At 35.3% G+C, this 13787-nt stretch overlaps 1 protein-coding gene across 1 annotated transcript in view; it reads right to left on the bottom strand.

Moving 5' to 3' along the window:
* LOC138704267 (uncharacterized) overlaps positions 1-8747 on the bottom strand; it is a 132873-nt gene extending 124126 nt beyond the window's left edge. The window contains exon 1 of the mRNA XM_069832138.1: positions 8678-8747. Coding sequence (XP_069688239.1) covers positions 8678-8747 — 70 coding nt within the window. The remainder of the gene's footprint in view (positions 1-8677) is intronic.
* Positions 8748-13787: the final 5040 nt, after the last annotated feature.

Below are 13787 nucleotides of genomic sequence, written 5' to 3'. Positions count from 1 at the left end.
AAATGTCTATGGATAGCACCCATAATTTATAGTCACAGTCTAGATGAAATATATACAGACGAGATTTACAATATAGTCTACTAGTACAACACAAAGTTTTAGTATCAATTTCATGAAGCGTTATTGAATGTCATGAATTCACCTACAGAATAGAAGGCGTGAGAAATTAGGTACTTCTTTAATTTGGCCCTAAATAATCTTATGTTTTGAGTTTCATTTTTTATATCGATAGGGAGGCTATTAAACATTTTTACTGCCATATAACGCACTCCTTTTTGACAGCATGATAGACTTGCCGATGGAGTATGGAAGTCATTACTTTTCGTTACTTTTCTAAAGAAAAAGGCAAGCTTGTTCATCTACTCACGCCACAAATTTATAATATTTTGTAAGTCTGGAAAATACTTTTACTTACTTACAAATGGGTTTTTTTGGGAACCCGAAGGTTCATTGCCGCCCTCACATAAGCCCGCCAGCGGTCCCTATCCTGTGCAAGATTAATCCAGTCTCTATCATCATACCCCACCTCCCTCAAATCCATTTTAATATTATCCTCCCATCTACGTCTCGGCCTCCCTAAAGGTCTTTTTCCCTCCGGTCTCCCAACTAACACTCTATATGCATTTAAGTCTGGAAAATAACCTTAAATAAAATAGAGATGAACTTGCTTTGCATTTGAAAAGAAAAGGAATAGGAAAAGTACAAATTCAAGTTTTACGAATCATTTTGCAGGACAAGAGGTGCCATGTTGTTTGGGAAGCCATGTTATGAGATTAGTGAGTCATCGTTACCTGATTTTTTTTAGACGTAGTAACGTTCTCAAATGTTTGTTCCTGCATAAAAATAAAGATTTAGTACCTCAGTGCCCATATTTTGATTCAATATACGTATATACGTGTGTGTGTGTGTGTATGTGTGTGTGTGTGTGTGTGTGTGTGAAGGAAGAGACTATAGATTGCCTAATTTATTTTAAAATCTAATAGTAACTGTATTTATAAACCTAGTAAATTAGTTTTAGTAATGAACATGTCAGACTATAGTCAGGTAATTAACTGAAAATTTCGCAACTAATAAAACATAATACATCCTGTGAAATTTATGGTTGTATCCAAATACCGAAGACAATTTTTTTTAATTCTTCATTGTAGCATTGTTTCCGCTCTAGTATCCTACCCCACACTTACGAGTATTTCTATCCTTAGGCCTACCCCTAATTTAGTTACCAATGGACAAAGTTGATTTGAGTAAATAGGCTGTAGACGTTTTCTTTCTGAAACATTACTAGTACACTTATAACTGTTCGTTACGTTTTATTCGTCAATTTTATAAATAATAAAATTAAGAAGCCGTATAAAGCAATGCAGTTAACTCAATTTTTGTTTTAATATGCGTTGTTGAAATTTGTTGCTTCCAAAATCTGATAGAAAATTTGTTGATACAAACATGTGAGGTACAAGTAGGCTTCTTGTTATAATGTAATATAAATCTATTTTGCTGTCCCGTTCGTTTAATTTGTGTTTAAAAAGTCATCAACAAGCATAATAATAATAATTTAGAGTTCAATTGATTCATTGGAAATATGCTTGTCTATACGATTCTGTTTGCAAACGATTATGCAGGCCTTTAAAGTCAACTCTAAAAATTAATTGCACGGAGCTGTCTTATGTTTTCAAGAGTTGGTATGAACTCATAAACTAAAGTGTGTACACAGTAAGCGAATGTATTTCGCATCTCGTTGAAAGATCACCTTATAAAATAAACCTAAATAATATAATAATTATATTATAGTGATAATATATTTATAATGAGGCAGATTATTGAAAAACGTCGAGAGTTTGGTTTGGAAACCCACTTAGCATTCATTGACTATGAAAAAGCTTTCGATAAAGTGAAAAGACCCCTTTTATGGAAAATACTGGAAATAAGAGGCTTTCCTAAGCACCTTATTAGTGCCGTTAAGAGTTTATATGTAAATACCAAAATAGTTATTAGCTCAGGTTTTAAAGTGTCAGAAGCAATTTTAACAAATTTAGGTGTTCGACAAGGGTGCAGTTTATCACCCACTCTGTTTAATTTATATATTGACGATCTAGTTTTGAAGTGGAAAGATGAAATACAGACTGCGATTAAAATAGAATCTAACACACCTTTAAATACTTTACTATACGCTGATGATCAAATAATTATCCAGGAAACAGAAGATAACCTACAAAGAGCAGTGTATAGATTAAGCCAAAACGCAATATTTTACAATCTAACTATATCTGCAAACAAAACAAAGATAATGGCTTTTAAAGGGAAAAATCCTGTTAGATCTAAGATAATAGTAAATGGAAACATTTTAGAACAAGTATCCCACTTCAATTATCTAGGATGTGATATTAGTTTTAATTATGAGAAAGATATTGAGAAGAAAGTTAATAGATTTCAGATGATATGTGGAACAATTGGAAGAACTTTAGGAAGAAAAGCGAGAAAAGAAACTCAAATGAAATTTTATAAAGTTATGGCTGTACCTACTCTTATATATGGCTCTGAATCATGGACAATAACAAAAAAAGAAGAATCACGTATACAATCAGCAGAGATGAAATTTATGAGATACGTAAGAAGATGCACTAAAGCCGATAAAATAAAAAATGAAACAATAAGATCAGATTTAAATATTTTCTCAGTACACGACATGGTAGAAGAAAATAAAACAAAATGGAAAGATCATGTTGACAGAATGGCAGAGAATAGGCTACCAAAGAAGATAATGAATTATCGCCCGATCGGGAAAAGGGATCTGGGTAGACCTCGCAAGAGGTGGCTGGACGATAGAGACCGGAACAGGTGATATCACCTAAACCTTGAAGGGAGAAGAAGAAGAAGAATATAATAATAATAATAATAATAATACACATTGAAAGACACTCTTTCAGCTTTCCCAATGACGGGCCTGCCTCATTGGACAAAGCATAATAAACATATTGAGTGAAAACAAAAACAGACCACAAAAGAGAAAGGAGGGGAACGAACAAAAGGGAAAAGTAAGTACAGGAAAGATGATAGCATGCATATAACAGGCCTAAACATAGTAAACAAACGGATTAGACATTCGAGGAAAAGTATCCCTTTTTAGGAAACAAAGTACAGATGGTGTTTTAAAATGGCAAGTGATCCTCTGATAGCGGCAAGGGAAACATCACGAATGAAGTCGTTGTTCAGCTGGAACTTCTTGCAGAAACTGACAGAGGCGAGGTATTGTGCCCCTAGCGCCAACCATTAGCCCAACTACTTCAATGGAGGTGAGGTGATATTTCTCCAAATAGAATGGAACTGTGGGCTCATAAATTCTGCATTTTTCTGCGTGGACGTCAGCGGGCTGTTGTTCCTGTGCCTCGAACCTGACTGTCGGGTCGATAATGTAGGCGGATGTAGAGCCTGGTGGAATGGCAAGCATGTCAATTCGCCGACAGGATCCCTCTTGAGAGATGCCATGGACTTCTTCGTGCACAGTGAGACCTTTCTTCCTCAAGGCTTCGGCAATCATGGACCTGATTCTGCGATGTCTAGAGTTCCGCAGTGTCTCGCTGAAAGGACAGGAACCCAAAACGTGGCCAAGAGTTTCAATCTCACTGACGCAACGACGACAGTGGTTTCCGTCTCGGGACCTTTCTGGTATAGCACGCAGCGGACAAACATTAGCTGTCATTTTAAGAGCTTGTCTCCATTCACTGCTAGTGAGGCGATCAGGTTGTCGGATCCATTTATTTATAATAATAATAATAATAATAATAATAATAATAATTTTATTTATTTATTTAGAATATTAACGTGCAAAACAACAGCACAAGGCCAATTAAAGTTTAGCATAATAATAATACTAATAATAATAACAATAATAATATTACAGACGTGGACAAATTATTAGCAAAATTGAAGATTTTTATTATATATTTTTACAAAATATGATTCTTCAATTTAGACTACAGTTGACATTTTTGTGTATTTCCAAATAATTAGCCAAATTCAAGATTTGTATTGTATATTTTTCAAAATTTAACTCTTCAATTTGGACTACATTTGATATTTTTGCATATTTACAAATTATTAGCAAAACTGAAGGTTTTTATTGTATATTTTTACAAAATTCGATTCTTCAATTTGGACTACAGTTGACATTTTCGATATTTCCAAATTATTAGCAAAACTGAAGATTTTTGTTTTATTTTTTTAGAAAATTTGGCTCTTCAATGCAGTTGACATTTTTGCTAATTTATAAATTATTAGCAAAATTGAAGATTTTTATTATATATTTTTACAAAATATGATTCTTCAATTTAGACTACAGTTGACATTTTTGTGTATTTCCAAATAATTAGCCAAATTCAAGATTTGTATTGTATATTTTTCAAAATTTAACTCTTCAATTTGGACTACATTTGATATTTTTGCATATTTACAAATTATTAGCAAAACTGAAGGTTTTTATTGTATATTTTTACAAAATTCGATTCTTCAATTTGGACTACAGTTGACATTTTCGATATTTCCAAATTATTAGCAAAACTGAAGATTTTTGTTTTATTTTTTTAGAAAATTTGGCTCTTCAATGCAGTTGACATTTTTGCTAATTTATAAATTATTAGCTAAATTGAAGATTTTTATTATATATTTTTACAAAACTTGACTCTTCAATTTTAACTACAGTTGACATTTTTACATATTTCTGTCTACTGTAATAATGGAAATATGCAAAATTGTCAACTGTAGTTTAAATTGAAAAGCAAAATTTTGTAAACAGAATTATCATAAAAATCGTCAATTTTGTTAATAATTTGCCCACGTCTGTAATAATAATAATAATAATAATAATAATATTAATAATAATATAATATTATTATTATTATCATCATTATTATTATTATTATTATTACTATTATTACTACTACTACTACTATTTGAAAGAAGTGAGTACTTTAACTATTTTGGATGCAATCTCCCTTATCTATCCAATGACATAGGCAACAACCTACAGTAGGAAATTAAAGCAATTTATAGACACTAAGAATCAAATTTTGTTATATAACGCAAGGAAGTAAATAAATGTCAAGTACCACAAAACTGTGTTAGTACAGGTGCTGTTATAAGGCTAAAAATGTGAATATTGACTATACAGCAAATTAGACATAAAAGAGACAGACAGATGTGAAACTGCTAAGACTCCTTGAAATATGCAGTTTTTCCTATCTTAATAGTAAATTATTTTAATATGCAATTCTTGTGGTGATGAAATTACTGAACGCTCTCCGTATAACATTGTAAACATTTATTTTCGACATACAAACTCAGAAAATCTGTAGCACTTCTTGTAAGATGAAGTTGTATGAAGTTCCTAAAGTTGATTTATTTATTTAATCACCCGATAGATGGCAGTTTCCAAATGAAATGTATATAAAAGAAAAAAATAACGGTTTTTAAAGAGTCAGTATTGCTTTGTTGTGGAAACAAAAAAACCACGTGCCAACATTACCGGAAAAGAACGTGTAAGGAAGTGTAGACAACACAAATAGGGACGACAAACAATTATTTTAAAAATATGTGGTAGCTATAAATAATAGCGCATCTTTGTCAATTGTTAATGTAAAAACTATAAAAATGTTATTAATATTTTAATTTCAGATTGTGTTCTGAGCATGTAACGGAAGAAGTTTTATTTTGCTTTACTGCAGAATCAAACACACGAACTGCATTCTGGACTGACTTCTTGAACAGCAGGTGACTGCGCCCAACGAATAAGTGAGTTTATTGTTAATTATTTAGAAAATATATTTAAAGTGGCTACTTGTAGATTATATAGTTCATCGTCGTAAATATACAGTTAGGTTTGCCACCAATGTTTCCCTTGATGCTCTCAGAGAAAGATCTGTGTGTGTTTCTTTTTTTTTTATAAGTGTACCTATCTCACATGACAAACTACTGTAAAAGCTATACAGTTTTCTACAAAAATATCATTATTAAGATACTGCATTTCACTGACTATTACACTTTTACTACGTCACACTACTTTCGACCAATAAAACTGTACGAAAGGACGTCTTTCAACCAATCATGGCTGCTTATCGCACAATTTTATCGCGTCCCTAGCATTTGTTTAATTTTATCGTGTCCCTAGCATTTGTTTAATTTTATCGCGTCCCTAGCATTTGTTTAATTTTATCGCGTCCCTAGCATTTGTTTCTTTGTTTGCCAACATTTCACACTGCGTTGGTCTGGACGTCAAAAAAAAAAAAAAAATATATATATATATATATACAAACCACTCCAGTCGATGCACAGCAGTTTCAAATATGACTCGCATTGGCATTCAAGAACAAGAATTAATAAAAATCACTGATCACACCTATGCATCTTCTGAAATCCGATTTACAATTAAATGAAGAGCACCATTCGGAAATCCTGAATAAGTTGAATACACCATGTAGGCCTAAATCAACGAGTTCCACTTCTATTACGCACACGTCCAATATAACATCAATTGAACCACCAACCACATTCAAATTTGAAAATTGTACATTGAATAATTATTCCTTTTAAAATTATTCATGTTTATTTTTTATGTCATCGTCGTTAATTAAAACTTTTCTAACACTTGTGTATATTAGTTAGGTTATGTTATAGCTTCTGCTCAGAGAGGATAAAAAGAACTTCTGCTATATGATATTATGGATAGTCACGTATCAGAGATTGTTTAATATTAAGATTTATTGAATAGTAATCATTACAGTGTCTGTATAAAGACACTACTGCCATCTAGCATACATCTAGCGTAATATTTATAATGTTGAGATGGTACAATAATACATTTGAAGACAGTTGTATTTTCGTAAGTCAATTAATATTTTATTGTATTGGAGTACTTCGTTACTTCTAATTTTTATATACTTTCTTCTAATCGTGTAATAGTCAATTAAATCCCACTCCAGTTTTGATTTTCTCTAGATAAATCAAAACGTCTAGTGAGATTACTGTTGATAAATTTCTGTTATTTTACATTGTATCAGATATCTTCTCCTTACGTTTTATTCATTAATACTTCTTTTTAACAGTTTGTCTCGCACTTCATTTCTCTTACCGTATCTGTATGTTCTTTCGGTGCCACAAGTTAAACTCACGTGACCACACTTTTATATGTAGCCTACCTATTTTCTTCTATTTCAAAGTCTCTCTTGAATCACATTACATTAAACATGAATCCAGGAAGTTTGAATGCCTTTACAGCTTTTTATTCGATGATTAAATTAATATCATTCTTCTTATAGTTCACTTTATAACGTACGTTGACAACAAGTGAAAATTTTAAGACTTAAAGTTTCAAAAGTTTAAAATTTTATTATCTTTAAAATATGTAATGTAATCTAACTTGGATTTCCGTATGTTTCGGAGTGGTGTCCGCCGTCTTCAGCAGTTTACTTATTAAACGTTTCTTCATGCTAGCGGATGCCATTGTAAAATTAGGAATATTTAATAGTACCTGCTGAATGGGTATCCATTCTCTCCTGCATTATGGTAATATAAAAATGTACCAGGTTAGGAATCCGTTCCAGATTTCTGGTTTGAATTTCTATGGAATTAAAATTGTCACTAGGCGAATTTAAGAACAAAAAAAAATGTATGTGGCTGTGTTGGGGACACGGCCGTGGCTTTTACGCGAATACATCTGGCTTAAATCGAAGCTTTACACGAGTTCTTTTGTTTGACACCAAAATCAGCGCGCTAGCTTGTCGGAGTCGCGAGATGTATTGCTGAGAAATTTTCGTCCACGCCAAAAATATCCGGCAGTCGTGATCTGTCGTTTAGCAACAAAATCAGCGCGCTAGCTTGTCGAAGCAGCGAGATAAACTATCCTGAAAATTTTGTTCATGTTTGGTACTAAAATTAGCGCGCCAGCATATCGGAGTTGCGAAATATACTGTCCGTAAATTTTTGTCCACGCCCAAAACGACCGCCAGTCGTCGCTAGACGCTATTTCCAATGATATGCATTTGTTTGTACAAAGAGCGTATTCCGAATCTCAGCGCTGAGCAATCCGATGGCATCACGGTGTTCCGAATTTCAACGATGACGTCACTGATGCTCCACCGGTGTCGCACCGGTGCTATCTGCTTGCAGAGGTGGTGGCAGTTTCCATCAGTGAATCTGATTGGTTCTTGTGTAGGGCGGGAATTAGCAGACGAATGACATCGTGCACTGTTGTGCCATGGCGGTGTGTTCTGCTGTATTGTTTGTAATGAGCACAACGTAAAAACAATATGTTAATGGCTTATGAGCGAACATGTCAACGGACCAGTTATTACTACCGGTTCAAGAAATAAATTGTTTATGCTCTCTTTTCTTTGAACGAGATGACAGTATGGAAATTAAGGAAAAATCTTGCTAGCGTAGCACAGACAACTTGTACAGCCGCCATGATAGCCATGGAACCTTCCAGCAGTTTTGTTCCTATTTCGCTGCAGCGTGACGTCATTGTTGTCCACCGGTCCGGTGAGATTCGGAATACGCTGAAAGTGAGCCAGCCAGAACTAGACTCCTAACCGCAATCACGGCGGCTGATTCATACGTAACGACACTACCATATGCGAAGGAATCGTTCCGCGCTTTTGCGGTTAGTATTGCATAATGACGTACTTACCGAATTCACAATCCATGTTGAAAATGACGTCCTTGTGATATCTTGCAGGCTGCACATCTGCTGAAGACATGTCCAGCAACTCGCCGCAGTTCGTTCTCCGAAATGGCTCTAATTTCGTGCCGGATGTATTTAGTTCCTCAAGTGAATGTGGATTATTCGCGTAAACTCTAATTTTAACCACTGAGATGGAACCATGCTTCGTCACTATAAAAATTAAGATGTGGTCAGTAGTCCATCGTACACTGACTGGTGAAACCACACGAGAAACCCAAGTCTGCTCTGATAATCGGTTTCGTTAACCTCTGAACTACACGAATTTTATAAAGTTCTAATTTTAATGGTTTCGTACTTCTTATCACTGAAGACTGAGATACCCCTACCTGCTGAGCTACACAGCGGAATGATGTAATTGTAATATTGCAAAATTTTGACTTGTTCCACATCTTATAGGTTCATTGCTCATGTAAGATCTATGGAATAAAATGAACGAATGAATAAGTGGCCAATTTCATCTAACATCTCCTCAGTCAGAACATGCTTCACACATGTTCTTTTTTTTTTAATCAAATAGTGATCTAATTGTACTAATTTTCTTCACTAAATTGTAAATCATTTCTTTAGAAGGCTCTGGTAAATCAGGGCATGACTGACGGAAGTTTGTTACAACTGTTCTCCAAGATTCGTATTTCACAAAGTTGTCGTAAATAAGCACTCGTTGTTAAAGGCTATATTTCATAATGGACACACTACTGCACTCTAAATATACGGTATGCAACTGCACCCTCATTGTGTGAACGTGTTTACGTACACGAAACGTACTCGAGCAAGAGGTCATCAGTGCATGGCGCAGCAGTTAGGCCAACTACGCATACAACTTTTCTAGCCCAGGCTGATTGACTCTGTATTTCCTTTGGGTTTTTCGGTGAGTACTGGCCGACATCTGAAATTTTAAATTCATTTAGGCCTACCTTTTGAAGAGTCCACTGCAAGAATGATGGATGTCATTTGGAATACATTTTACAGGAGAAGCAATTGAAAGTTTGAAATGCTTAGCCGTCAAAGCTGAACTGTGATTTTCCGATCATTAGTGGACAATGACTATTAGTGTTAATGCCATATAACTCTCTATGTACTACATTCTACATGTCTTGAGCTATGTATTGATAGCCTTATAATAAAATAAGTATATATAAATTTCAATCATAAGACACATCTGTTTTGCAAATGTTTATTTGCTATATGAATATGGAATATATTAACGTTTTCGCCTTATTGGGCATCATCTGATATAATAAAATATGTAATCTGAACCTTGATCAAATTGAGCAAATAACAAATGAGCAGTGTATTATACATGGTGTTGGATCTTCAATTTGATCAAGGTTCAGATTACATATTTTATTATATCTGATGATGCCCAATAAGGCGAAAACGTTAATATATTCCATATTCATATAGCGAATAAACATTTGCAAAACAGATGTGTCTTATGATTGAAATTTATATATACTTATTTTATTATATTACTAGGCATATCTGAAAATAAAAAATTAAATGTAAAAAAAAAAATGGCACTCTTGGTTCATTTTCGACAAGAAAGTGACATCCATCATTTTTGCAATGGACTCTTCATTTTCTTTTAACTTATCACCACAAATATTTTACGAAGTTCAATTGTTGTTATGGCTTAAATCAGACCATTCTAACACAAAGTTTTCAGGGCTAGGGCGCCCGGGCGCTGGCCTGTGGCTGCCCTGTGCGGACCCCCACTCCTCTCTGTGGTGGTGTACGAATGCATGCGATCATCAACTCTTCTCGTCTGTTCGATGATATTCTGCAGGCATTGCTGGGTTGTGCGTTCCATCAGTCATTCATTCATCCATATGGTGTACTATCGCTTGTACTTGACTGTTTTGAATAAGAACGAAGAGAAGTGCGTCGACAGTTGGGAGGGCTTGTATCTTGTCTAGTCTGACGACAACAATGTTCAATGTTTAATTTGCCATATCAATGTACAGACAAAAACGTACAACATTAAGCGTCACTTTGAAGTTAAACATTCTGATACCCACGCTCATATTATCGGCGAAGAGAGGAAGCCATTAATAAGGAAACCAAAGGTCGATATGTGGATAGATCTTGACGAGAGAATTAGTTTCTCACGGAGATCAGCACTCTAGCACATCGGAGTCAGATATACTGCGGGAAAGGTTCCCTCTAGAGATGGGTAAAAAAGATGGAACAGTTTATTTGGAACTGTTCCACAGTTGAAACTGTTTAGATACGAAACAGTTTCGTGAAATAACCTGTTCCAACTGTTCCAAAGAATGTTACATGCTCCAACGATGCACATGGTTCCAAGCCTCCAAGAGGGGAAACAGTTCAATTTCTAAACAGTCTTCCTCTTCTTTGATGTCTGCAAAGGTCATGTGTAGCGCTATCATTGACCTCCAATCGAAAGCAGATATAATATCCATGTTCCACACGGCCTTCGTGCAACAGTAGCCTATGTAGGATCGCGCAATTGAATTGTACGAATCAAATTCCCTACTAAATCTGATATTAATTATTAGCTGTCCATTGATGGAGAATATGTTCATGGTGCCCTAACATAGTGTTAATTATTAATATACCGCGAAAAATATCATCGGCGAATGTCATCGTTATTAAATTATTTAACTATTTTTACTAAAATCGATTAATTTTGAATTGTAGTTATTTACTGTACCCTTAACAGTAAACTAAGAAAAATGACTTTTGTTGTCATAGTACACTGAAAGCCACCGGCGTGGCTCAGTCGGTTAAAGGCGCTTGCCTGCCGGTCTGAAGTTGCGTTCGGGCGCGGGTTCGATCCCCGCTTGGGCTGATTACCTGGTTGGGTTTTTTCCGAGGTTTTCCCCAACCGTAATGTGAATGCAAGGTAATCTATGGCGAATCCTCGGCCTCATCTCGCCAAATATCATCTCGCTATCACCAATCTCATCGACGCTAAATAACCTAGTAGTTGATACAGCGTCGTTAAATAACCAACTAAAAAAAAAAGTAACTGAACAGCTGATTTAAAGACGATTCAAGACCTTTGAAACGCGTTCCTGAAGCAGATGAGAGGTTGAAACAGTTGGAACAGTTGGCACTGATGCTGGAAACATATTCTTATGAAACTGTTTCTTTGGAACTGTTATTTTGGAACAGTTTCGTTCATGAAACAGTTATACCTTATTTTATTTCAAGGAGTACAGTTCGGTGTTCAAATAACCCACCGAACTGCACTCCTTGAAATAAAATAAGGTATACAGTCGAAAATGTTTCTTAAAAAGAACAGTTTATCCCATCTCTAGTTCCCCCACTCCCAAAATGTCCGACAGCCGCCGCGGACCCCCACCCGCGTCTCGCGCAGGCGCGCGCCAACTCAAGGTCATGCTCGCATCGTAGTAAATTACTCGATCGAACGAAACCACGTTTATTTCAACCGTGTTAATAGGAAGTTATGGTGTCGGAATGGATGACTCTGCAAACGTTACATCGACTACGTAGACTTTTCCGTCCTGGCACCCCGTAAATCATTCTGATTTTATTGAAAGACGTTATTCACGACAAACAGAAATGTAAAAAATCTTTTGTCGCAACTAATTACATCGAATCCCATAATTTCACATTATAAAATCAGCATAATTATCATTATCATCTACCATAATGACATCAGACTTTGGCACTGGTGACTCCTGTCCGCGTTTTTTCTTAAATCCCTAAGCCCAGCGTGTTTCACGCTCCGACCTGCAATTCAGGTCGTGTCTCAAAGCTCAAGTCCATACTACACACTAGTGACAAGCAACTAGGTGACTTGTAAACTACACACTAGGCAGCTTCGGAAATGTATGCTTGAAACATGGCCTTCCTTATAGACTATTTTTCTAAAAACTATGACATCACGGTGCAGCACTAAATTAAGAAGGCAGTGTCCTAATACAGTTTCATTACGAATTATGTGGAAAAGATGAGGGCTTAATATATTACAATAATGTTTAAAACATTGTACAGAAGGTACTAACAATGTCAGTGTTCAAAGTTAACGTGTTATTCTACATTATATTTACATTATTTCTCTTCCAAAGCATTTTCAAATTTCATAACCCCAATTGCTGATGAGGTATCCATGTTTGTTTAGTGAACAAGTCAACACTCAAGCAAGCATTTTCGTTTACTAGCTACTACGGACTTGATTGCTATGCACTATGTAGCTTTGGATCATAACTTCTGACATCACATCCACCTATTTAGTCAACAATCTAGTTCACTTCAGCTGAAAATGTAGCTTTGAGACACGGCCTCAATATGTCGGCGGTTGCTGACATGATATCTAGCATTCACTTCAAAAGCCTGTTCCGTCTAAACCCGTCTAGTTTAGCTGCGCCGTAACTCTTCATTTTAATCAGCAATCGTAGAAACCATTCTTCTCCAGAATTTCAGGCTATCACATACATTGCTCAGTGTTCGTTACAAAATCACAATCTAAAGAAGACACTAAAACAGGAAATCTTAAGCGGATTGTAAAGAATATGATGGAACAGAACGAGCTACAATATTAGCTAACTTCTATTGTGAAATGATACATTATTTTAATCTATCACGTAAAATAAATATAAGCTTTACACAGTTTTAATAAACATAGTTTGTGTTGATGATAGACATGAAGTCTTTTCAGTAATATGGTTGAAGTTATATAGACTTATTTATGCCGTTCGTCAAAACATTGGTGTACGTCAGTTATGTTGATCGGAAACAGTCGGAACTAGTCGAACTGTGTTCCCGGTGTAGTCGAGATCGGCTGATGGGAAACGTGCGGCATGATAACCGGTTCGTATGCAGTTGATTCGTGGTGCTGTTGCTAGGCTGGGAAGTTTATTTCTGTGTTGTGAGCGTGATTCAGTGTATAATATTGTATAATATTGTGAGAATTAGGTTTGTGTAACCAAGAAAGTTCATTTACTACAGTTACTGTATGTGAAAAAGTGTTCTGTTGCAAGTCCTGCAAGAAAGAAATTCGTCGTCATTATTCCGGGATGCACGTTTCATCATCACAAACAATTGCTATAGCATATAGACTAAAAGT

The sequence above is a fragment of the Periplaneta americana genome, chromosome 8, assembly GCF_040183065.1.
Source record: "Periplaneta americana isolate PAMFEO1 chromosome 8, P.americana_PAMFEO1_priV1, whole genome shotgun sequence".
NCBI classification, from domain to species: domain Eukaryota; kingdom Metazoa; phylum Arthropoda; class Insecta; order Blattodea; family Blattidae; genus Periplaneta; species Periplaneta americana.
The sequence above is the reverse complement of the archived record's forward strand: the minus strand, read 5'-3'. Positions and strand labels throughout refer to the sequence as shown.